The following is a 26,002-nucleotide window of genomic DNA, read 5'->3' on the forward strand; positions in this document are numbered from 1 at the left end:
TTCTTGTACATGCTTGCTTTTCTTTCCCCGCCCTCCCTTATATGCGTTCCTTTTCCTCATTTCTCTCTCCCTGAAAGCTTGCCTTTCTCACTGGGTCCCTCTTTCGCTTCTGCTTCCCTCTGCCTGGCCAGGCGCCCTCCTCCCAGCACGCTGGTCAGCTCCTCCAGCCGGCGCGCAGGCTCAGTCCCGCCCACGCGGATCCCGAGTCACGAGGCCGAAGGCAGCGCGCCTGCGAAGGGGGCGGGGCAAGGCCGTGGCGCCGCAGCGCGCATGGGCGGGGCCGGGGGCGCGGGCTGCCGCTGCTATATCTACGCCTGCGCGGCACAGCTGCGGGGCCAGTCGGGACGGAGGAGACAAGATGGCGCTGCGAGTGATGCGGGGGATCGTGAACGGGGCCGCACCCGAGCTGCCCGTGCCCACTAGTGGGGCGGGGGCGGGATCTTGGGAGCAGGCAATGGCAGCGAGTCGGAACTACCTGTCCCAGCCTCGCCTCAGTGAGTATCAGAGAGCAAGATGGATCCTGCCTTCGCTCCTTAGCCCAGCCCCTTGCTCTTACTCACCTGCTTAGCCAGCGCCTGGGGCGTGGGGGGGCAGGATTTATTTTTCCTTCTCGCGTCCCCCCCTACTCTCGCCCGCACGTCTCTCTCTAGAAGAAGACGTGAGTGTACTTCACATGTCCGTGCGGGAAAGCACTGCTGCGGGAACTTCCTCCTGGGGCTGGTGGGCTCCTGGCGGTCGCTCCGCCCTCCCCAGCTCCCCTGGGCTGGGGCATTCTAGGCACTTGCTTCTTGTCACTCAGTCTTAATCTTCGCTTGACCTTCGCTTTGGACATTTAGGGGTCGAGGGAACGCCCCTTCCCATCTGCGCTCAGTGGCGGGGACCTCAGGGCAGCTCCTGCCGCGGGCGAAGATGTAGTGCCATCGCTGACGTGGTCAGACCTTTCATGGATGGAGGTCGGTCCGTTGCCGGAGGGAGATGCTCGGTGGAGGGGCTGTTCGGCCGCAGGACACCTCCATATCGCAGAACGCGAGAGCTGAAAAGTACCCTGCAGCTTATCTAGCCTAACCCTCTCATTTTACAGTGAGAAGCCGAAGGTTCCTGGAGGGACAGGACTTGCCAGGCTTTAGACACCTAATTATTGGCAGAGCAGGAACTAAAATTCCAGGTTTTTTAATTCTAGCAAGGCCTTTTTATACCTTTGCCTCTACTGACCAGTTAAGCTAACTTGGTTTAGTGTAAGGCTGCCTTGGGGAAACCAAATTCTTTGCTCATATTATATAACACATATGCATAGGCATATTTAAGCGTTGTTGAGTGTAAAAAGGCCTTAATAAACCAGGTTTAAGTGAACTGCTCAAGAAATGGCTCTTGATTACTAAGCAATACAGTTGTGTAGCCTCAGACCTCTTCACAGCTTTCTTAGGAACTGGGGATGAGCCCTGGAAATAGACTCGAAACTTGGGAAAGCACCTGATGTTTCCCCAGGTGGCAGTACCATAATTGCACTGGTTAATTGCCAGAGTTCCTGTTTGTGGGTGGTTCATTGGTTGAAAAGAATTGCAGATGGAGGGTTTTTCTCCTGTCTGACTAATCCCATCCTGATCTGTCACTGGGTCATGTGACAGCACTGCAGTGTGAGGGAAGGAAAACACTTGATTCTATGGTTTGCCGAGATGTGCTTTTTACACTGGGAATGATCTGAATGCTTATTGGGGGTTTATATGAGCTGATATAAATGTTTCAGGAAATTGACAGATGTTGCGTTCTTAATGTGGACTTTAACGATAAGTTTATACCTAACAATTAAGAATTTCCTTAGGAATTGCATTTGTGTGTTTTGCTTTGGGTAGAAGAGAGAGGCATTAATGATGCTTCTAGGAAAAAATTATAAGGGAGCAATAGTCAGTTTACATATAATTATTCATTTAATATCAATTCAGAGAGTAGCAACTGAAATAATGTTGTTTAGAGAGTTCATGATGAAGGTTGTAAGCCCTTAAGGGGAGAATGAGTAGTTATCTCTGTGTTCTGTATGCCCAACCAGTGACTGAAGAACTTCTGCCGATGAGAGTTCTCCTGACAAAAGCGTTGCAACGTAATTCTTAAAAGTCAACCTTTAGATTTAGAGGTCAGGAATCCTTTTTGTATCCTCAGTGCCTAGCACAGTGCTTGATACATAGAAGTACTTACCCTGTCTTGTACTTTGTTGTATAACTTGCATTTAAACCCCTTGTTCTAATAGTTTGGTTTGGTGGATAGATTCTTAATCTGGATGGAATTAGGTAGAGTAAGGAGTTGGGATACTTGGTTGAGTTAAATTTCCCTGTGTGTGTGGTTTATTCTAAAAAGCATAAATGATATCATACTTAGGGTAACAGCTAATCACATTTGCAAAATATCTTTTTTTCCTGTATTACCACATTCTTGATTCTAGTTAATAATTTTAATTGCTTGTGAATATTGATTAATTTTTTTCTAATTAATGATGATACCATGTTCAGTGATATGGTATAGTAATTTAATGTACTTTTTAAAGGAAGGAATGGAGTAATATTAGCAATTACACTGTGCAAATTGGGTCCTGTTTTAAAACAATTTCAGGATTATGGGGCTGTTAACAAGAAATGGAAAACGAGATGTGCAGGATTGATAAAATCTTGAGCACTTCAGTTGAATTTCTAAAGTCAGGGAAAGGAAACCTGATTTTCTTTTAAACTTTGAGCAAGGTTCAGTAACATAGAGCTTTCGGAAGCGAAACGTTTTTAGATAATCTCTACTGTTCTTGAGACCCTAGCTAGGTTAATTTACCTTATGTTTCTTACATCATATGGCAGAGCTAGCCCCAGGCAGGTCAAATAAAGGAATCATTGGCCTGCTTTTTTCTAGAACCGCTCCCTCAATGCCCACTGCTCAGGGTGTGGGTATAGACGCTTGCATAATGGAAGATGATTGCTCTGGGTTTTTGATTTGGTAATAAGGTGGAGGCTGAAGGACTAGGTCTCTTGTGCAATGGCTGTGAATTTTCTCTTTACAAATTTCACAATCATTAAGTGGTGTTAGTAGTGTTGAATAATCTCATATCCTGCAGGAGAAAGAGGATGTCATTTGACAAAACCTGCTGCTTAAAAACCTTTGTAGACTTTGATTTTAAATGTTACCCATAAATATATATTGCCTGCTTGATAGTTCCAAATCAGAGATGTGACTTGTTGGTTGTAAAATGTGTTTGGTATCCTCCTATATAATAAAAGGCTAATATGCAAATTGTCCCCTCAACCAGGAGTTCAACTGGGAGTTCCACCAGGGGGCACGGCTGGCAGGCCAACCACCCGCGGTCTCCCCCCCCCCCCCCCCCCCCCCACCGCCGGCCTGGTCCGATGGATCCCGATCGGGGCGGGCCAGCCGGACCCCACTGGTGCAGGATTCATGCACCAGGCCTCATAGGGGTTCCTCAAACTTTTTAAACAGGGGGCCAGTTCACTGTCCCTCAGACCGTTGGAGGGCCGGACTGTAGTTTAAAAAAAAACTATGAACAAATTCCTATGCGCACTGCGGGGCCTGGTACTAGTCGGCTGCTAAGCAGGACAGGCAGCAGCACCCGGTGGGCTGCATGTGGCCCGCGGGCCGTAGTTTGAGGACCCCTGCAGTAATGTAAACATATATCTGCTGTGTTGTCAGGATTTCTGATCATCCCTTGCAGACCCAAATTCTTGTTCATTTGGACATTTTCAAGAGAAGAATGGCCATTATTTTGGTAAATAGAAATGTCCATGTAATCTGTGAATGGGTTTTTATTTTTTTGAAGAGCAGGTAATGTCTTTGGCAGCCCTACTCTAAACTGTTATCTCTGCTTTGGACTGTTAATGATAATGGTGAGAAAAGCTAGAAATATTTTGAGAGATAAAAGGTAGTGCTTGATAGCATTTTCTCTCCTTGTTTTTTTTTTAATTTTTCTTTTTTTTGGAAATAGTTTTAATATTATAGGAAAGAACTATAGTTTGTATATAAACTGTCTTCTAGTATTTATTTGTAGTCCAAGTGATTGGAACTGTGTCATCTCCATATTTTTTAATTATACTAGAGACTGAGTTCAGAAATCTTATAGGGTCATAGGGTACCAACTTTAGAATTAGGAAAACAACAACATACAAAACAAAAAACCACTTCTAATCCCGGCTTTCCCATTTAGTAACAAATTTTTCAGAGCCTTAGTTTAAGTGTAGAGTGAGTGTATCAACCTTGCCTACCTCCCAGCATTTTGGGGAGCTGAAATAAGGTAACTTTTCTAAAGAGACTCTGTAAAAGTCTGATGTACTTTCCACGTTTTTGTTTGGTAATGTTTTTTTACTTAGTTTGGGTTATAACACTTACTAGTTTACTTTGTTATGTCAGTTTAATTTAAACCAAGCATGTTGCTTAACCTCTGATTTGTATCTGAAGTAGTCTCCTCTTGTTTTTCATGTTTCTTTCCAGTGAGGGAAAACTGCTGAAGCGTCTCCATTAGCTTCTTTCCTCTGCTTAAACTCTCCAGTGGCTACACTCCATTGAAGACAGATTGTTTTCCAGTTATGGCAAAATATGAACACAAAGGGAATCATTGGCCAGTGCGTTAAATAGTAAAAATAACTTATTTTTTTTAATAGCTAAAGCTGCAGACGCATGAAATTATTTTGAGTGCTATAGCTACATAAGTCTTGCAAATAATTATGAGTCTACCAGACCACAAAAAAACAAACAAAAACAAAAAAGCAGTTTAGTTTTATAATTTGAACTGCAGGTCAGAGTTAAAGAACAAATGACTCTGGAGCCAGACCATATAAGTTCAGATGCTTGGGCAAGTTACTTAAATTTCTGAGAGTCATTTTTCTCTTCTAAAACTTGAAATAAGAGTTAACTCATAGCCCTGTTATGGAGATTAAATAAGAATTTCTTGTAAGTAGTTATTAGTGTTGGTGTTAATGAATTCAAGTGGTTACTGGCTTTTTAAAAGGCTACATAGTATGTAAAGTACAGCATAGGGAATATAGTCAATAATAATGTTGTAATAACTATTGTATGGTGGGTACTGGAAATATGGGGGGGTACACTTTGCAAAATACATGATTCTGTACTGTGCTGTACACCTGAAACTAATAATAATATTGATGTAAACTATAATTGAAAAATTAAATTGAAAAAATTTGTTGCAAATTTAGAGATTCTTGATGAAGTAGAAACCTTGTCTTGTGTAGAAGTCAGCTTTGTTCACTGTTTCCAGGAAAAGCAATGACTAGTGTTTTTTTTTTTTTTTTTTTTGGTCATGCTTTTGCTCGTGACTGGCAAAACTTCATAATTTTGAATAAGCTTGAATTTAAACATGAGATTCTGAAATGTTCTTGTAGAGGTTAGAAGTTCAAAGGAGATGCAAGTCTTGTTCAAAAGATAGATAAAGAGACTTTCAGGACCTGAAGGGTTTTGTTGCTGTTACATTTGCCTATAAATCTCAAAACTAGATCATGCCTCCTAACCAGCCCACTCCTTTCATCCCCAACTGTTTAGGTAAAAGTTTTGAAAAGGTCTTTGTTTCTGTATTTTTTAAAACTGGGTTCTAAGATAACCTGTTTCTAAAGTAGCTCACTTTGCTTTTTCACATAGCAATTTTAGAAGTCATTGATAGAATGTTTGGACTCTTAAAATGAGAACAATGGGTAACTTTTCAGGGTTAGGAATTATTTTTAAGGGTATTAGATTATTTTAAAACGATGGAGTGGATTTTTATAAAAGTAGCAGAAAATATGACACGGGGTCTTTCTAATAATTTTTGAGGAATGACTTATTCTTTTATATTATCATCCACTCAAGTAACTTAACTTTTTAAATTTGTGACTTGCCTTTTGTTTAAAAAAAAAGTCATTTTGGAGCCCTGATGAGATAATTACAATTACAGATGTACTCAAGCAAATATTTGGTGTCAGGATTTAAATGTCCCGTGAGTATGAAAGCCAAGGGGCCTGATTGCTTGCCATGTTTCTACCTGGGTACTGCTTCCTGGCGGAAGACATTGTGTTTTTGAGTTCTGGAGCCCCTTGGGTGAACAGACTCGTTATTAAATGGTTTCCTCGTTCTTGGGAGTCTACATCTGTGCCAGAAATCGCTGCAAGACTCGATAAGAAATCAATCAAGTGAAAAGTTCCCAGTTGGTTGACAGCTTCTTAGAAATTATTTTAGGCCTTGTACTAAGTCTTCTTCATACATTTATTTTGATTTATTTGTTTTCAGCTGTTCTGACTATAAATTTAGTTAATTCTGATATAAGACTTACTCTCTCTGGAGTGTTCTGTTTTACACCTAATTCCAATTACACTTGGCAAGTTGTGTGAGGTGTGATATGGTTGAAGGATAGCTACCCTGGGATTAGCTACCTTACAGACTGGCACTTTATTCCAAGGGCATAATTTCCAGTGGAAAATATAAGCCTCTAAACTGACAGTAACATTTGACTTTTTTTTTTTTTTTTAAGGATACTTACCTTATTTGACCCTCTGGCCTTTTATTCCATTGCCCACTCCCTCCTTAATAAAGCAGTTTTCCCATAGTTTCTAAGATACCATTTAATAATAGCTTTTTACCTCAACACTACATTTTCTCAGATTTCCGTTGTGAGTTTTGTCACTTGTTAAGTATTCCCCTCCCCTTCCTTGTCTACTTTGGTAAGTGCCACCTCCTCTACAAAGTTTTCCTTTTCTCTTCAAGGTGAGAATGACAGCTAGGTTTTTCCTGTGCTTCCACAAGCCCTCTGCACATCTGTTAGGGTTTTTAACTCCCCCCTTCTCCATATAAAACTGAACTCTTGAGGGAAATCTGTTCCTCTGTGCCTTTTTGTTTTTGTGTCCTGGGTTCTTAAAATACTGTGATTTATAGTAAGGATTCAAAATGTTTTTGGTTGGATGTGGGTAGATTATGAAAAGTTATACAGGCACAGGCATATTTAATTTTAAATTTAAAAAAATTTGTAACTGTTTGCTCCATATTGTAATAGGTGTGATAAAGTGGAGAGAGGTTTTCCTGTAATCCCAGAGAGATAATTTAGGCTGTTGTTCTATTTGACTAAAATAGGCTCTTCTGTTTTTCTTTCCAGCATACAAGACAGTCTCAGGAGTCAATGGTCCACTAGTGATCTTGGATCATGTTAAGGTAATATACCACCATCATTGTTCAACCATTTATGAAGTTTAAAACCTGGCATTAAGTCCTGTTTAAGAACACCTTAAGTTTTATGTTACGATTTTTAAGCCATTCCTTGGGTCTGAATGTCAGTGCTATATAGGAGCCAAGAGTTTTAGATAAAAAATAAGAAGACAGGATTCTAGTACTGGGTCTACTGTGGATTCTGTTTGTGACTGAGGGTACTTTGTCTGCAGAATTAAAAAAAAATTTTTTTTTCGTCGCTGCTACCTCATAGATATGTTTTACAGAAAATTATAAAACTGTTGAAAGACATAAAAGAAAACCTTACGTGTAGATTCCATGTTCATGAATGCCAGAATAGCAAAGATGTTGATTTTCTCCAGGTAACAAAATCAGAGAGAGAGTAATCAGGAATAGAAATTTGGTGCAGGAGTAAGCAAGTATATCAGTGGAGCAAAATTAAGAAGTTGCCTCACACAAGAAAATTGGACTTGGTAAATAGCAAAGGCTACATTACAAGCCAGTGGGAGACATTTTGTGCTACTCAGTAAATATTCTTAGGGCATTTGGCTTCTTATATGCAAAAGAATAAAAATGAGAAAGGTAAAATTACATAGCAAAAATAAATCCAGATGGATTAAAGGCCTGAACATGAAAAACCTATTTTAGAAGACAGTACAGAAGACGATTTTAATGACTTCTCAACATTACACAAAAGGTACAAATTATAAAGGAAAACAAGTTATTTTATTCCATAAAAAGTTTTAAAACTTCATGTGATAAGATACCATAAATAAAATTAAAGGATAAGAGACTGACTTGGAACAGATATTTGCAAAAAGGTTAGTGTCCAGAATCTATAAACTCGTAAAAATAAGAAAAAGCAGATCCAGTTGAAAAGTGAGGAAAAGTTAGTAATAAGCCAGTCATCGGAAATAAAGTCTGAATTGTCAGTAAACCTGAAAAGATGTTCAATATTAGTAGAATCGGGAAAATGCAATTTGAAAAGATGCTATTTTTTACTCTGCTAAATGGCAAAAGTTAATGTTTAATAATAATTATGTAAGCTAGCAGAGATGTAGGGAAAATATACTTTTGTATACTGCTAGGGAGATTGTAAATTAATATAGTTCTTTGCAGAGTAATTTGGCAGAAAATGGGCACAGCCTATAGCCCACCACTAAGTAATCAAATACCTTAGGGGGGAACTCAGGCACACTTGCATGAAGAGCACATGGGAGAATGTTCATCCTTGAACTTCATTGGTAGAACAACTGAATAAAATATGGTGCCATTTGATTTTTTAAAAAATCTTTATTGTTGAAAGTATTACATAGGTCCTCCTTTTTGTGTTATTTTATTTTATTTTCACTGTATCTGTTTTAACATCAATTCTGAGTTGACCATATATTCACGTTAGCCTTTCCAAAATCAAGTTACAATCAATGGTCTGTCATAGTTTAATTGGCAGATGTTTATCTTCACTTCACACAAAATAGTGATACATCTTTCAATAGAATATGTTGACAAAATAAGGTCAGTATTACCATGACAGACCCAAAACACAATGTCAAATGAAAAAAAGGTAGAAGGTGATATATTTAGTATGTTGCCCTTTATATAAATGAAACCACACTATATTTTTAGAAACATGCATTTAAAATATTAAGAACAGATAGAAGAAACACATATCTGGTTCGGAGAATTAGATTGAGGAGGGAACGTTAATGTAATCATATTATAATAGCCACTAGAGGCCCAGTGCACCCTGCGGCGGGGGGGGGGGGGGGGGGGGGGGAAGGGGGGGTCCCTTAGCCCGGCTTATGTCCACCTGCCGGCTTAGGCATGCTCCCCAGGGGATCAGGCCTAAGCTGGCATGCAGACAACCCTCTGGCAGCCGGGGAGACCTTGGGGGATGTCCAACTAACAGCTTAGCGCTGCTGTGGAGGTGGGAGAGGCTCCCACCACCACCACTGCACTGACCAGCCATGAGCCGGCTTCTGGCTGAGCGGCGCTTCCCCTGTGGAAGCGCACTGACCACCAGGGGGCAGCTCCTGGGTTGAGTGCCTGCCCCCTGGTAGTCAGTGCATGTCATAGCCACTGGTCGTTCCCAGTTGTTCCGCCTTAAGAGTCAATTTGCATATTACACTTTGATTATATAGGATTGTTATTTAATTTCATTTTATCCCCCTGCCTCCAATGCATGCAGGAGATTACACACACATCCCAAATTATACACACAACAAACATCACTTCTGAGTAGGGGGAACGTGGTTACTTGTAAGTTCTGTACCTTTCTATAGTCTCAAAATTTTAAAATATACACAGAAGAAAATATTTTAATTGCTGTGTTTTCACAAATTTAAGACCCTTCTCTCTGTACCTTATGCTGGTTTGCCAATGTGTATACCAGTGATTGGCGTTTTAAGGACTTAAACTACTTGAGGATGTCATCAACTCTCATGTGTACCTTTGTGTGTCAGGGAGGTGGTGGGATTGCATATGGATACATGCTATGATGGAGATAGAGCACATGGAGTATTTTGGAGTTTTTAACCCTACTCCTAAATCTAACTTTAACCTTTAACCCTATAGTTAGTTATCGATCCTTTATTTTTTTTCTACTTAGTTTCCCAGATATGCTGAGATTGTTCACTTGACATTACCAGATGGCACGAAGAGAAGTGGGCAAGTTCTAGAAGTTAGTGGTTCCAAAGCAGTGGTTCAGGTAAGCATAATTTTAATAACTGGCCAGTTGAACTTTTTCCTAATCACAAAATGTAAGGAACACTGCATGCTTTTTCTAGTCATTGAATAAGTATGTCTGTAGAGGAAAAAAATATTTTTGCATGTTTTCTTGTAGGATGTCAGCCACTTATATCCTAGATTCTAGCCCAATAGCTTCACTGATAAAATGGCTTTTTTTTTTTTTTTTTTTTAATGGATAAAATGAAGCAGATGATCACATAAAAGGAGAGAGAAGAAAAGCAGAAGTCAAGCTTATGGAATGAAACCAAAACAGAATCTGAGTCTGTTTCTTTAAATTGTCTCCTATAATCCCTAGTTTTTAATTTTACTGCTTACGGTAAATGCATTTTTCTCAAATAACATGTTCCCCTAAAAAGTAATCTAGAGCATGGGTCAGCAAAAATTTTGTAAAGGGCCAGATAGTATAGTAAAGTTTTTAGGGTTTGTGGAGCCACCTAAGGTCTCTGATGCATCTTTTTATTCTTCTTTCTTTTTTTAAGTTAAACAGTTATTTAAAAATGTAAAAAAAATTCTTAGCTTGATTGTAGGATTGGATGTCCTTCATGTACGACCCTTGTCAAGAGGTTGTGTTTGTGATACTAAAAATAGTGTACATACAATAGTGTATTTGAGTTTATAAGGGCTGACAAAATTTAAATTTCTTTATTTTTTTTTTAAATATATATTTTTATTGATTTCAGAGAGGAAGGGAGAGGGAGAGAGAGATAGAAACATCCATGATGAGAGCGTCATGGATCAGCTGCTTTCTGCAAGTCCCTCACTGGGGATCGAGCCCGCACCCCAGGCATGTGCCCTTGACCGGAATCAAACCCGGGACCTTTCAGTTCACAGGCTGACGCTCTATCCACTGAGCCAAACCAGTTAGGGCAAAATTTAAATTTCTTTTACCGTCCTGATTCTCTTTCTTGGTAGGTATTTGAAGGGACTTCAGGTATAGATGCCAGGAAAACATCCTGTGAGTTTACTGGGGATATTCTCCGAACACCAGTGTCTGAGGATATGCTTGGTAAGTTGATATTATTCATTCTGAGCAGAGATCTGTTTCCTTTTCGACACGTTTACTTAAAATCTTTTAAAAAACGATGAATATTTCTAACATTGTCCACTTGTACCGTCTTATTGTTTTACAGGTCGGGTATTCAATGGATCAGGAAAACCGATTGACAGAGGTCCTGTTGTACTGGCTGAAGACTTCCTTGACATCATGGGTAAGGACAGTAAATGGGATTCTGTGTTTTGTGGAAAATGGCCTATATCTGTCTAGCTTATATCTTTGCCAGAGGGTGATTTTTTTGATACTTTAAGTTGATAACCAACTTGCTCCATAATTAATTACATTTTTCCTAGAGATAATCTTAAAATTTTATATAAATATCTTAATATATCATTAGGGTATTTTAGGAATGTAAATAATAAAGCCATGGCTTTGAGGATTGCTCTCTTATTTGCTATACCTCTATTTCACTTTAGGAACTTGAGTTCCACTATCAATATTTCATGAGTCCAAGCAAGACTAATGGAAAAAATTATCTAAACAGTTTCAGATTTCAGAAAATAACTTAATATTTTAAGAGTAGAAAGAAATGCTTTATGTTTTAGTCTTCTTGTACAGACATATTAAAATTTTCCCTTTTGGAAATTCATTAGGCCAGCCAATCAATCCTCAGTGTCGAATCTACCCAGAGGAGATGATTCAGACTGGCATCTCGGCCATAGATGGCATGAACAGTATTGCTAGGGGGCAGAAAATTCCTATCTTCTCTGCTGCAGGATTACCACACAATGAGGTGAGAACTAGGGTCTGTTTGGTATGAAATTTAACAAGGAACAATTCCTAAATGCTTGACATTAGTGAGAAACCAAAGGGCTTTCAACATTAACACGTTAAGCGCCCAGTCAGTCACCGGTGACTGACACTATACTTTCTGTCCAGAAGACAAAATAGGCTGGGCGTTTAACGTGTTAATCGCCAGTGTTACTATTTATATAATCCAGTTACATTGGATCTTTATCCATACACTAAAGGTCCGTGCACGAATTCTTGTACGAGTGGAGTCTGGCCAGCCTGCCCCGATCAGGGTGCAGGGGCTAATCGGGGGAGGGGCCGTGGGCTGGTTGAACTCCCGGTTGAGGGGACAATTTTCATATTAGCCTTTTATTATATAGGACTAGAGGCCCGGTGCACGAAATTCGTGCATGGGGGTGTGTGTCCCTCAGCCCGGCCTGCACCCTCTCCAATCTGGGACCCATTGAGGGATGTCCAACTGCCCGTTTAGGCCCGATCCTACCCAGCGGGCAGTTGGACATCCCTCTCACAATCCAGGACTGCTGGCTCCCAACTGCTTGCCTGCCTACCTTCCTGATTGCCCCTAACCGCTTCTGCCTGCCAGCCTGATCACCCCCTAACCATTCCCCTGCCAGCCTGATTGATGCCTAACTGCTCCCCTGCCAGCCTGATTGCTCCTAACTGCCCTCCCTTGCAGGCCTGGTCCCTCCCAACTGCCCTCCCCTGCTGGCCATCTTGTGTTGGCCATCTTGTCTCCACATGGGGGCAGCCATCTTGTGTGTTGGAGTGATAGTCAATTTTCATATTACTCTTTTATTAGATAGGATAGAGGCCTGGTGCACAGGTGGGGGCCGGCTGGTATGCCCTGAAGGGTGTCCCGGATCAGGGTGGGGGTTCCCTTGGGGCGTGGTGCAGCCTGGGCAAGGGGCCTGTGGTGGTTTGCAGGCCGGCCACGCCCCCCGGTGACCCAAGGGGAGGCCCTGGGATCTGGGATTTATTTATCTTCTATAATTGAAACCTTGTAGCCTTGAGCGGAGGCCAGAGCTGGCCAGGGCGGGTGGGAAGCTTGGCTTCCTCCATTGCTGGGGGCAACCCAAGCCTCCTGCTTGCTCCAGCTCCGTGGCCGGTGCCATATTTGTTGGGTTAATTTGCATACTTGCTCCTGATTGGCTGGTGGGCGTGGCTGGTGGGTGTAGCAGAGGTACGGTCAATTTGCATGTTTCTCTTTTATTAATAGGATGATAGCTCTCTTTTTACTTACTGTTAGGAATTTTTGCATGCAAAGTGCAAAATAGTTTTATTGAATAAAGTCCTTTAAAACAGTGGTCGCCAACCGGTGGTCCGCAAACTACTGGTGGTCTGTGAGGTCTGAAAGGTTGGCAACTGCTGCTTTAAAACATTCCGATTTCATTTATAATTAAAATTTCAAAAAGTTTAGGATGAAAGTTAGTTTGTTGTAGAAATGTTGTTTTAGATTTCAACTCAGTGCTTTTGTACTCCTCATCAGATTGCAGCTCAGATCTGTCGCCAGGCTGGTTTGGTAAAGAAATCCAAAGATGTAGTGGACTACAGTGAGGAAAATTTTGCAATTGTATTTGCTGCTATGGGTGTAAGTATAAATATTTGCTGGTTTAGTATGAAATATAAAATTAATTGCTTATGTTATTAGAATAGTGTAGGAAATTACACATGTATCATTCATTGAGTTTATCTCTAGGTAAAGAAGTTGCAAGTTAGCATTTTGGGCAAACTAAGGATTAAAATTTGGCATTTGACTATGAAAGTAGGCTGTTTATTCTGTTGGCTTTTGTGAAAAACTTGTGTGAGTACTTGACAACTTTAAAGGAAGGAACAGTGCAGATCTATAGCTTAGCCTTCATCAGAAATACATAGTATTGAAAATGTTTCCTCTCCAAGCACTGATGAAGTCATTGCTATTTAGGTAAACATGGAAACTGCCCGGTTCTTCAAATCTGACTTTGAAGAAAATGGCTCCATGGACAATGTCTGCCTCTTTTTGAACTTGGCTAATGACCCTACGTAAGTAAATAGGGCTATTCCTTTCTGTTCATCCAGACTTCAGGTCCAAAATGCTACCTAAGACTAGGGAGGAAAAATGTTATGAAAGCAACATGGGCTTAACTATATCTAAATTCCAGTTGTGCTTCTTGGTAGTTATTTGGCTTTGGGCAAATCACGTAGGCTCCGAAGCTCAGTTTCCTCTTCCAGAAAATGTGACAAATAATACTTGTTTCACAGGGTTATTGTGTGTATTAAATGAGATAATATGTATAAATTACCTAGTACACAATTGGTACTCAGTGAATGATCTTTTCCTCTTAACTGAGAAATCTGGACCCTGTTTCTCCCTTCTTCCCTCCCTCTCTCTCCCTCTCCCCACCCCCCCCCCCCCTTTCTCTCTCTCTGTTTTGAGAACTAAATAGTTCTGAGAAATTATAAAATAACCAATTTAACTTAGTGGAAGTAAGTAATTATTATTATGTAAATACATAAAGTAGCTGCTTTACTTAACTTTTAAAGTAATAATTGCTTTACCCTCCTCAATTTATTTAAAACTTTTAGAGGGAGATTGTACTATTATTTCCAGAATCTCATTTTCTTTTGTTTTTAGCCTTTTTGTTTGAGTGACATAGGACTTAATGTTCCATTTCAGTATTGAACGAATTATCACTCCTCGCTTGGCTCTAACCACAGCTGAATTTCTGGCCTATCAGTGTGAGAAACATGTATTGGTTATCCTAACAGACATGAGTTCTTATGCTGAAGCACTTCGAGAGGTAACTTTTTTCTTAATTAAAATGGCTTCATTTCCAGGGTTATCTTGTCCCTTTGCAAGTTTTCATTTTTCTTTCATCATGTTTTTAAAACTTCTATCTGTCACTTTAGTTGAAATGATTAGATAATAACATTTAAATTATTAGCCTATTTATCATTCTGTCACTGTCTCCATGAATTAAGACTTGATTCTAAGAGAGAGTAAATGATAAATGACGCAAGCTCTTTATTCAGTTACTCTTCCAGGAATTCTGTCTCTGTCCAGACCATTAATTTTTTACCTTTTCCAGAATTTTATTCTTAATGATATTACTATTTGAATAGATAAAGTCCATATTCTGGCAGCACTGTTCTCAGAACCTTTTCCTTCAGAAAACTCAGTGTTTAATTAGGACAATATTAAGATTCTTGCGTTATCACCAGAAGTTTAGGGTGTTTGTTCTAATGCAAGTTACTGAAATGTTGAGTAAGGTACTCTTTTAAGCATGTAAGAAGTTTCTTAAAATTCCCTGAGATCCATCACCAAATCTCACTCTGCTACCAAGTTTTTTTAGTGGAGGACTCCCCTCCCCCCATACCCATCGTAGACCAATCCTTTTCTAAAATGAACTATTAGAAAAGTGAAATTAAAAAATACATAATTTATAAGCCTAGATTTATTTTATTAGATTCAACAGACATAAAATTATTAAATTGCCATTGAAGTTTTCAAAATGCTTACCTTATTTTCTCATTGCACATTTATAAGAGCTGGTCTGCAGACCATACTTTGAGTGATGCTGCTATAGCACACTTTTGAAGGAAGCACTTAAACTTGGCCTTAATGTTTTGGGTTTTTATTGGTTGTAATTAATAGGTATACCTATATTCTAGTATGCATTCCTCTAAGAGAAAGACCATTTGTTACTAATCTTATTTTGTGCAGTGAATGGACTCCTGGCTCTGTGATTTTGGGAAATTATTTATCTGACCTTTGCTTCTAACTACAAATTGACATTAACAACATTACCTTCCTCGTAGGGTTGTTGTGAGGATTAAATAAGTGTAAAGTACATCAAATGACTCCTGGTGTAGATTTCCTTCCCTTTTGACCTTTTCGGGTTTAGCTTACATATATATGGCAAGACCCTTGGCATAAAATAAATCTTGTGAACTAATCAGTTCTCTTAGTTTTAAAATTAACTTCCTTTGGTTTATAAAATTGCAAGCTATTTCCTTATAGCAAGCTATTTGGAGATTTGGCAACATGATTTTAGCGAAAAAATGTCTGGTCCCAATTGTCAGCATTTTCATAGCAGAATACTTGAAATTGTGTTACTAGATTTTTCTAAATGATCTCTTAGAGGCTATTTAAAATGAAAAAGATAATATTCCAACTTTCTAAGTTGGCGTGTTCAAACAAAGCTTTGCTTTCCACATCCCATGTTGTGTGATATTCTCCCCCTTGGCTTACATCAGGTTTCAGCAGCCAGGGAAGAGGTTCCTGGTCGACGAGGTTTCCCAGGTTACATGTATACGGATTTAGCCACAATATATGAACGTGCTGGTCGAGTGGAAGGTAGAAATGGCTCGATTACTCAAATCCCTATTCTCACCATGCCTAATGATGGTAAGTTTTTGGTTTTTGGATTATAGCAGGCCTAATCCTTGTAAGGGCTTTTATTCTAAGAGAGAAGACGATCTACCTTTTTGAGAGTGTTTATCTTCCAAGGGTTTACATCAACTAGTAATTTGTACCTAAATAAAATTTTTCATTTGAAAATGCATAATTATCATTATCCTTTTGTGGAAGAAAAAGTAATAATTTTCTTTATAATTAAAATTTTAAATTTTCATTTACTGGGTATTATTGAATGTCTGCTATTTGTAGGACACTGGTCTGGATATAAGTAATTAAAAAAACCACTGTGGTCTTTACCTAATGTAAGTTGTTCAGTCTAATTAGATATTTTCTTATGTGTGTGCACAAATAATTTAAGGTGGCTTAAGTGTCAAAAGCACAAGTAGTAAATGCCACAAGACTTTAGAGACAGGTGATCACCACCAGAGGCTGATTAAAACTTAGTTTCCTTTATTATGTGAGAAAGCACACAGTGCAGTGCCTGTCTAGTGGGTGCTCAGGGTGGCTCCTGGGGCAAAGACTTTGCGCCTTTTAGTCCTTTTCTCTGTTTTTAAAAGGCACTTCTGGAAGATATTTTCAGAAACAGTGATAACTCACTATATTGAGGACTGTTCTAAGTGCTTTATAAACGTTGACTAATTTGATTCTCATAGCAACTTTGAGATAGATTCTCTAATCTGAGGCACAGGGAAGTGAAGTGATCTGTCAGAGTTGGGAAGTGATAGCCTTAGAACCCAGGCAGTCTGAATTTACAATTCACACTGACTGGTACACCACACTGCTTCTGCCATGAAAATTATTTGTTTCAAGAAAGAAGCTACAAATTACTTTATGTCATTTAGCAGACTTAGAAATGTCTTGACTTGTGTGACCTTTTTGGTGCTGCCTGCATTGTGTTGCTTTACTTGTCTAGCATCTCTATATTTCCCATGTTGAAATAGCTTATGAGCTAGGAATAATCTCTCAGTATATATCCCATTGGCAATCTCTGCAAGGGAACTTGGTGTTCAAATGGAATTTTTTATATATATATATTTTGGGGAGAGATCACATAACTAGGAGAAATAGTACTTTTTATGAATGCAGCTAATTTACCTCATGTGCCAACACATAATTAACTGTGCTGCAACCAAATAAATTAAACTGTCTATTATGGTAACCTCTAGCCACATTTGGCTATTTAAATTCTAAAGTTTGAAGTTAGATAAATTTGAAAAACCATGAAGTTTTTCAGTTATATTAGCCACATTTTTTTAGTGCTCAATAGCTGCATATGGCTAGTGGCTATCATGGTACAGCATACATACAGAACTTAACCAATCATCACAGAAAATTATTTTATACTAGAGGTCAGACGCACAAAATTCGTGCATGGGTAGGGTCCCTAGGCCTGGTCTGTGATCAGGGCTGATCTTCCCTGGCTGCCAGCAGCCGGCTCCGCCCCCTGCTGCCAGTTGCCCTCTGAGTGTGGGGCAACGGGTGGGGTGATCAGGGACCCGGCTCTGCCCACGTCCCCCACCACCCACCTTCGGTTCCTGGTTCCCCATCTGGCAATTGGAGCCTGCCGGCTGGAAGGAGGGACTGAAAGGTTGGCCGGCAGGCCCCCTCGGGCGATCGGGGCCTGTGGGCAGCTCCTGCATTGAGCGTCTGCCCTCTGGTGGTCAGTGTGCGTCATAGCCCACTGGTCGTTTCACTGTCTGGTCAATTTGCATATTATGCTTTTTATATATACTAGAGGCCTGATGCACGAAATTCCTGCACAGGGCAGGGGGGTGTCCCTCAGCCCAGCCTGCACCCTCTCCAATCTGGGACCCCAGTGGGATCGGGCCTAAACGAGCAGTCGGACATCCCTCTCACGATCCAGGACTGCTGGCTCCCAACTGCTTGCCTGCCTGCCTTCCTGATTGCCCCTAACCGCTTCTGCCTGCCAGCCTGATCACCCCCTAACCACTCTCCTGCCAGCCTGATTTCCCCTAACTGCCTTCCCCTGCAGGCCTGGTCACCCCTAACTGCCCTCCCCTGAAGGCCTGGTACCCCCCAACTGCTTTCCCCTGCAGGCCTGAGTCCCCCCCCAACTGCCCTTCCCTGCAGACCCAGTCACCCCCAGCTTCCCTCTTGTGCCAGCCGAGTCACCCCTAACTGCCCTCCCCTGCTGGCCATCTTGTGGTGGCCATCTTATGTCCACATGGGGGCAGGATCTTTGACCACATGGGGGCAGCCATCTTGTGTGTTGGAGTGATGGTCAGTCTGCATATTACTCTTTTATTAGATAGGATAGAGGCCTGGTGCATGGGTGGGGGGCAGCTGGTTTGCCCTGAAGGGTGTCCCGGATCAGGGTAGGGGTTCCCTTGGGGTGTGGGGCGGCCTGGGCGAGGGGCCTGTGGTGGTTTGCAAGCCGGCCACGCACCCCCGGCAACCCAAGCAGAGGCCCTGGGATCTGGGATTTATTTATCTTCTACAGTTGAAACTTTGTAGCCTGGAGCGGAGCCAAGCCTTCTGCTCGCTCCGTGGCGGCAGCCATTTCTGTTGGGATTTATTTATCTTCTATAATTGAAACTTTGTAGCCTTAAGTGGAGGCCAAAGCAGGCCACAGCTGCAGAAGCTTGGCTTCCTCCATTGCCGCGGGCAACCCTAGCCTCCTGCTCTCTCCAGCTCCGTGGCTGCTGCCATTTCTGTTGGACTTTATTTATCTTCTATAATTGAAACTTTATAGCATTGAGTGGAGGCCTGGGCCAGCAAGGGCAGGCGGAAAGCTTGACTTCCTCCATTGCCAGGGAAACTCAAGCCTCCCTCCTGCTCTCTGTGGCTGCAGCCATCTTGGTTGGGTTTATTTACATATTCCCTCCTGGTTGGCTGGTGGGCGTGGCTTGTGGGTGTAGCGGAGGTACGGTCAATTTGTATATTACTATTTTATTAGATAGGATACTAGAGGCCCATTGCAGGAAGATTCCTGCAAGAATAGGTCTTCCTCGGGCCTATTCCTGCAAGAATAGGGCTTTCTGCAGCCTGAGCAAAGCAGAGAAGGGAGCAAAGCACACTGAGGCGGGCTTCCCTCCCACTGCCGCCCCTTCCCCCCGCCCCTGACCCGCTTTCCCTCCCTCTTCTATGCTGTCTTCAGTCTGCGTATGCAAATTAACCGCCATCTTAGTTGGGTTAATTTGCATACTGCTCTGATTGGCTGGTCAGTGTAGCATAGTGATGGTCAATTTGCATGTTTCTCATTTATTAGTCTAGATAGATAGATAGCACAGTTTTAGGTAGTGCTGTAGGTAATGCAGATTGACATGCTGTGCGTTTGTGTATATGAGATGACACTTCAACTAACATCAGATGTCTTCTTCTGGTAGATATCACTCACCCCATCCCTGATTTGACTGGATATATCACAGAGGGGCAGATCTATGTGGACAGACAGCTACACAACAGACAGGTATTTGACATTTGAGTGGCACAGTAAAGCTTACAAATCTGCTCTTCAGTTATTCTTTAGTTACTTGGACTTTGCTCTTAGGAATTTTCTTTTCTTTTTTTTTTTTTTTAGAAAATATCTTCAATTGATTTTGACATGATTGTAAACTTGTCATTTCTGTGTACAACAAATTCTCGAATAGCATTTGTTCAACGCCATTTTGTTTTAAAGTTGATGAGATGCCATAGGAACTTAACTCTTGTTTGTATCAATCAGCCTATGGGAAAACTAGTTTCATTATATGTCATTTTACTTAAAGTCAAAGAACCCTTCAATGACATTATGAGGATTGACTGCAATATCCTGGTGTGGCTAATTTCCACTTTTTCTTTATTGTGCCTTATAATGGAGTCAGTTGTCTTAAAGAATGTTTTTGGGTATTCTATTCCATAATGGTTATAATCTACCAATCATATTAATAATACAAAAACATTTTTTTTTATTGAGGTACAATTTATTAGTTTCAAGTGTACTACATAATGATTCAATATTTGTACATATTGCAAAATGATCACCAAAATAAGTCCAGTTACCATCCATCATCATAGTTAAAAATTATTTTTCTTCTGATGAGAATTTTGAAGATCCTCTCTCCTAGCTACTTTCAAATATAATACAGTGCAGGTTTTTTGTTTGTGTTTTTTTTAATCCTCACCCGAGGATATTTTTCCATTGATTTTTAGAGAGAGTGGAAGAGAGAGAGAAAGACAGAAATATTAATGTGAGAGAAACACATCGATTGGTTGCCTCCTGCATGTGCACTAACCAGGGCCCAGGCTGGGGAGGAGCCTGCAGCCAAGGTATGTTCCCTTGACCGGAATCAAACCCAGGACCCTTTTGTCTGCAGGCTGATACTTTAGCCACTGAGCCAAACTGGCTAGGGCTACAGTGCAGTTTTACTAATTATATTCACTATGCTGTACATTACATCCCTCTGACTTGTTCATTTTATAACTGGAGATTTGTGTCTTTTGACCCCCTTCATCCATTTTGTCCACCTACACCCACTCCCTGCCTCAGGCAACCACCAGTCTGTTCTCTATATCCATGCGCTTGTGGGGTTTTGTTTGTTTGTTTGTTTTTAGATTCCACATAATAAGTCAGATCATATGGTACTTATCTTTTTCTGTTTGACTTATTTCATTTAGCATAATTACCCCTCAAGATCAATTCATGTTGTCAAAAAGACAAGATTTCATTCTATTCTTATGGCTGAATAATCGAAAACAAATTTTTGATGCTTCTGTACTAGATCAACTTTTAGGTGGAATTATTGTTAGTCTTATTATTTTGTATGTGATTTTGAGTCAGAGTTCAGAGGCCCACTTAGATTTGATACTGTAGGCATATATAGAAAATTCAGTTTTGCAATATAATCTTGTACTGTTGTATAGGTTTTTAGATTTGATTCTCAAAAGAAATATTATGCCATAAAGAGTTTCATACCAGGAAAACATGTTAAAACTCACCTAGGAAACAACTGCAGCAGTTTTATATAATTTAAGGGATAATAACAAGTTTCCAAATGCTTCTTTACTATCAGTACAGCTTGAATTTTGTACTTATTTTCCCCCTCCCATTCTACCCAAGATTTACCCACCTATTAATGTGCTGCCCTCATTGTCACGGTTAATGAAGTCTGCTATTGGGGAAGGTATGACCAGAAAGGATCATGCTGATGTGTCTAACCAGCTGGTACGTATATCTTCTTAAATATGGCACTTAAAGAAGTAAATGCCTTTCTTAATCTATTCTTTCTGCTGTCTTATACCTCTTGTCTTTATCCCATATCACTTTTCTTTTCCCCATCCACATAGAATTTTAGTATAGGCTTCATATCCTATCTAATAAAGAGGGACTATGCTAATTGACCATCACACCCTCACAAAGATGGCAGTGCCCACAGCCAATAAGGTGGGAATATGCTAATTGACTGCCATATCCTCAAGATGGTGGCGCCCATAGCCAATAAGGAGGGAATATGCTAATTGACTGCCACGTCTTCAAAGATGGTGGCACCCACAGCCACAAGATGGCAGTGCCCAGTCCCCTCAGCCCCCCAGCTGCCCAGGGCCAGGCCGAGGCTTGCACTGCCAGCAGTGGCAGCAGCAGAGGTGTGATGAGGGCGTCGCCTTCACCTGATCACTGGGTCACCTCCCACCCCTGAGGGCTCCTGGACTGTGAGAGGGGGCAGGCTGGGCTGAGGGACACCCCCCCCCCCCGTCCAGTGCATGAATTTTCATGCACCAGGCCTCTAGTATAATATAAAAACATTCATTAGAACCAAGCAGTCTTTTTTTTCATAAGGATGGATGCTGATAACGAAGATTAAAAATCATATGCTTGAAACACTTGTTTTATGCTATGTAAAGTAGCTTCTAAATAAAAAACCAAGCCATAAGGCCATTTTAAGTTTTTATTAGTAATCATAATAATAATTTTGGAGTATTCCTGAAAGGATTTTTTAACTTTCCTTAAAGTAGAAATGGTACACCTAATAGCACAAATGTTTTTCTTGAATAGAACGTCAAGATGGATTACTCCATGGTATGAGTTCTGATTTTCAAATATTCTATAAAGTGTAAGCTCATTGACACATTGAGGAAGTGTATTTTTGTAGCAGTGTCTATTGCATGCCTGAAAATTCCTTTCTGGGTGAGACTGTTTTCTAATGAAGTCCTCTGATACTTTCATGAGTTTTACTTATGTGAATTGTGTTTGTAAGTAACGTGAAATTCCTTCTGTATTTTCTTATGAAGACACCTAAAGCAATACACTTACATAGCCCAGATTATTATTAACATTTATACAATCTTATGTCTGTGTGTGTGAACCTTTTTCTCTCTTTAGTATGCGTGCTATGCTATTGGTAAGGATGTACAAGCCATGAAAGCCGTAGTGGGAGAAGAAGCCCTTACCTCAGATGATCTTCTTTACTTGGAATTTCTGCAGAAGTTTGAGAGGAACTTCATTGCTCAGGGTAAGATGACTCTTTTCTTACAAATATAAACAGCCTCATATATAGTTTTGAAGATCTCTTTCCCAGTCTGAGAGATTTTACATTGGTATCTACATAATTTTCCTTCTGATTAGAGAAGAGGGTCTTTCAACTCTGTTGTGTCTTTGTACTTAGTGCTCTGGTTCCTTCCCCTCTGCCTTCAACTCTATTATCCAGTTATTTAGCTCCCCCCTTATTTTCTCCCTTCCTTACAACTGCTTTCTATTGCATGCCTCCTTCCTCCAACCCTCTCCGCAGCTATCTTCGCTAGCTTTGGGGGTTTGGGACTTTTCTGATACATCTGTTTTCATCTCCTTTTTTTTGATACATCTTTCTGCTTCTTAATTGTTTATATTCCCAGAGGCATAGTTGCCTGTGCTTCCCTCTCCTCTTCTCTTCCCCCTCCCCCCCCCAAGCTTTGGCTTGTCCCCTATGCATTGAAAGAATTGCTATGTATGATCCTTACCCTCTTTCTGAAGCCCTAATTCCACATCTTCAACTGGAACACTTTGTTTATGCCACCACCCCTGAGGCTCAGCACAGTCAGAACCAAAGTTTTTACCCAACTGACCCACTGCCTAGCAATTCCTTCTTTAGTTTCTGTCTACCTCAGCATGACTATTGTCCTGGTTACTCAAGCTCAGTAGTTGGGCATTGTCCTGGGTGATGTTGAAGCTCCTGATCTCTGACCACTCGTTGAGTCTTAAAACCTAGTCCACACCTTTGGTTTCATCACCCCTGGTCTCAAAATGCCAGCTTTTTCAGTTTCCCTGAGCCCTTATATACAATTGCCAGAGTAAATTTTATTCATTGTCCCTCTACTAAAAAGGCCAGAATGGTTTTCATTTCATAGCCTATGTAGTGTAGGGTTTCAAGCTGCTTGGCTTGATTTCTCCTGCCAGCCCTGCTAACCCTGCTAATACTCTTCCTGACCTCAGTGGTACTTAGAACAGCTGTGTTCATTTTGGAATAATGCATAAAGCTACGCACTAGGATTTGTACACTTTTCTATTTATGTGATAAGTTTTTATTGACGTTAAAATCCCCAAAATATATGAGTTTTTTAATGCATACCTTAATACCTTAAAAGTTAGAGATGAAATTCTTCTGCTAGAGAAAAGAATCCAGAACTTCAGCCACTCTGGTTTCTTAGTTAAGAAATGAGATTTATTTGCATAAGGTTGATTTCTGCTATTAAAAAGAATAATAACAACAACTTCGAAAACCACTGACCTATTCAAGTACTCAATAGGCCTTTCTAAGTATCTGTAAAATTCAGCCTCTGTTCCTGGGAAACTTTATCTCCTCTGGACACAACACCCATTGCCCAAAGTATTTAGATCCCCACCCAATTGTCAAGAAAGCTCCCCTTCTTCCCCGCGCCCCTCCTCCTCCCCACCGCCCCCCCCCCCCCCACCACACACACACACACACACACACACACACACACACACACACACACACACACACACGTGTACACTAGACTGCCTGCCTGCTGTCCCTAGCCCATGGGCCTCTCTCTTTCCTCTGATTCAAGATGGTGCTTATTGTCTGTGGCCTCATTTCCACATTCAGTCACATCCAATCTGGGGAGATCTAACTCCTCTGTGTCTCTTCTTTTTTATACTTCATGCTTCCAGTGTGGTCATATAACAGAATACATCCTGAATAACCTGATAAGTTGGAAGTAGTTTGCCTTTATTCATCCAATCTCAATTTTTTATAAGGTCCTTATGAAAACCGCACTGTCTATGAGACTTTGGACATTGGCTGGCAGCTGCTCCGAATTTTCCCCAAAGAAATGCTGAAGAGAATCCCTCAGAGCACCCTGAGCGAGTTCTACCCTCGGGACTCCGCAAAGCACTAGCTGCCGTCTCATCATTGGCTCAATACCCTTGTGTAATACTGGTTCCGTTTATTGATTCCTTTCGCACTTGCCCATCCCCACTTTTGTGTTGGAGTTTACCATGTTACCCTGTCATTAAAAACAAAGAATAGGTGACATATTGTGCCAGTGTTGCAATGTCTTAAACTGCTAACAGACTTTAACATATTCCCTGCTCAGAAAACTGGGATCTTCAATGCTTTGTTTAAAGTAGCTCCAGGGATGGAGGCGAAGTTTTCTTACTCATGTGTATTTGTAAATAGTGGGATAGTTAGTTGCCTAATAATGTCCTCATTATTTGAGTCTCTCAGACCTTCCTTCTCCACCCTCTTGAAAGAGTATCACTATCTGAAGCTATAATGCTTTGATCTCCAAATCGGGCAGGATCAGGACTAAAAGAAGCCTCTGCTTAGAAGAGCCCAGAGCTCTCTCCTGAGCATTGGTGTTTGGATGGTGGTGTACCTCTAGGTCTGTGCTGCTGTTCTAAGCAGATGGTTTTTACTGTCCACCTGCTCTTTCCTATTTAATGAGTAGATTAGAAAAGGAGTTGGGACTCCTGTGTGTTCATGTGCTCTCTCCCTCTGAGTAGCACACAATCTTGCAGCTTTTGCACAGCTGGCATCAATCGGATAGTAGTGAGATGCCTTGTCTTGATCCTTACTGGGTTGTCATGCAGAGGAATCATAATTAAAATAACCAGTATAATTGTTGCTTGGAAAGAGTTGGAGGTACAGCAAAAATAAAAGAAAAACCTACACCCATGCTACATTCGGACATGCTAACAGTGGTGTAATTTTCTAAAGTGTTTGCCAGAAGCCGAGGACATGGTGTGGGAGAAAGCTCACCTGTGTATGGACATGTTAAATTGTTAGAGAGCAGCCTTTGGAAAACCCCTATTTGGTCCTGCTTTCTGACCTATCTCTGCCTCTTCAGGATAATCTTGTGGCACAAGTGATAACATTTAAAAGCTTTAGCCTTTTAACTCCTGCTCCTTCCTGCTGTGAGCCCTGAGCTGTCTTCTATGCACTCCGCCTTGTCCACTGTGTGGTCTCTGTGTTCTTTGTTAGTTGGGTGCAATAGCAACTTCTCTGTGCATTCCATCTTTCAAGTTGTGTAAAGTTCACTTTTTTCTCAGAGGATGTATGTGGGAGAGTCAGCATGATTATATTTTAATGTAGAAAATGTGACATCTGGATATAAAATGAAAATAAATATTAAATTAAATGGAAGTGACTGAAAGTGACTTTGTGTCTTCAAATCAGAAAAATGGTGTCAATAAGCAAATATATATAATAATACACCTCTTGGATTCACAGTTTAGAACATCATACCCAACCCTTGGAGTTATAAGGAGCATGGCCCAGGTTTTGTACCCTCTATTTTTCAGGCTGCCCTGTTCAAGCTCTTTTCAGTAATATCCCTTCCAACATGCTGTAATTTGATCCAATGCTGAGAGTTGCTACAGGTGTTTTTTAGAGTTCTTTGTTTCAGACATTTTCAGGACTTCTAGA

General features: G+C 40.8%; 1 protein-coding gene across 1 annotated transcript; it reads left to right on the top strand.

The window, feature by feature from the left end:
* Nucleotides 1-259: 259 nt before the first annotated feature.
* On the top strand, nucleotides 260-25,720 carry ATP6V1B2 (ATPase H+ transporting V1 subunit B2). The gene is made up of 14 exons (XM_080673101.1): nucleotides 260-494; nucleotides 7,118-7,173; nucleotides 9,797-9,895; nucleotides 10,849-10,942; nucleotides 11,067-11,144; nucleotides 11,584-11,723; nucleotides 13,230-13,331; nucleotides 13,665-13,762; nucleotides 14,397-14,520; nucleotides 15,977-16,127; nucleotides 19,487-19,569; nucleotides 21,199-21,303; nucleotides 22,459-22,588; nucleotides 24,334-25,720. Exons 1-14 carry the CDS (start codon nucleotides 359-361, stop codon nucleotides 24,471-24,473), a joined length of 1,536 nt encoding a protein of 511 aa, XP_080529227.1. The 5' UTR covers nucleotides 260-358; the 3' UTR covers nucleotides 24,474-25,720.
* The last annotated feature ends 282 nt before the right edge of the window (nucleotides 25,721-26,002 follow it).

Source organism: Plecotus auritus (assembly GCF_963455305.1).
Source record: "Plecotus auritus genome assembly, chromosome: 6".
Taxonomy (NCBI): domain Eukaryota; kingdom Metazoa; phylum Chordata; class Mammalia; order Chiroptera; family Vespertilionidae; genus Plecotus; species Plecotus auritus.

What these genes read in the sequence shown, in the direction of transcription:
- ATP6V1B2 (XM_080673101.1), top strand. Translation starts at nt 359, where the DNA reads ATGGCGCTGCGAGTGATGCGGGGGATCGTGAACGGGGCCGCACCCGAG. An exon ending in GTTCCAAAGCAGTGGTTCAG is followed by an intron (nt 9,896 to 10,848) that starts GTAAGCATAATT and finishes CTTTCTTGGTAG; the next exon opens with GTATTTGAAGGGACTTCAGG. An exon ending in CTGATGTGTCTAACCAGCTG is followed by an intron (nt 21,304 to 22,458) that starts GTACGTATATCT and finishes TTCTCTCTTTAG; the next exon opens with TATGCGTGCTATGCTATTGG.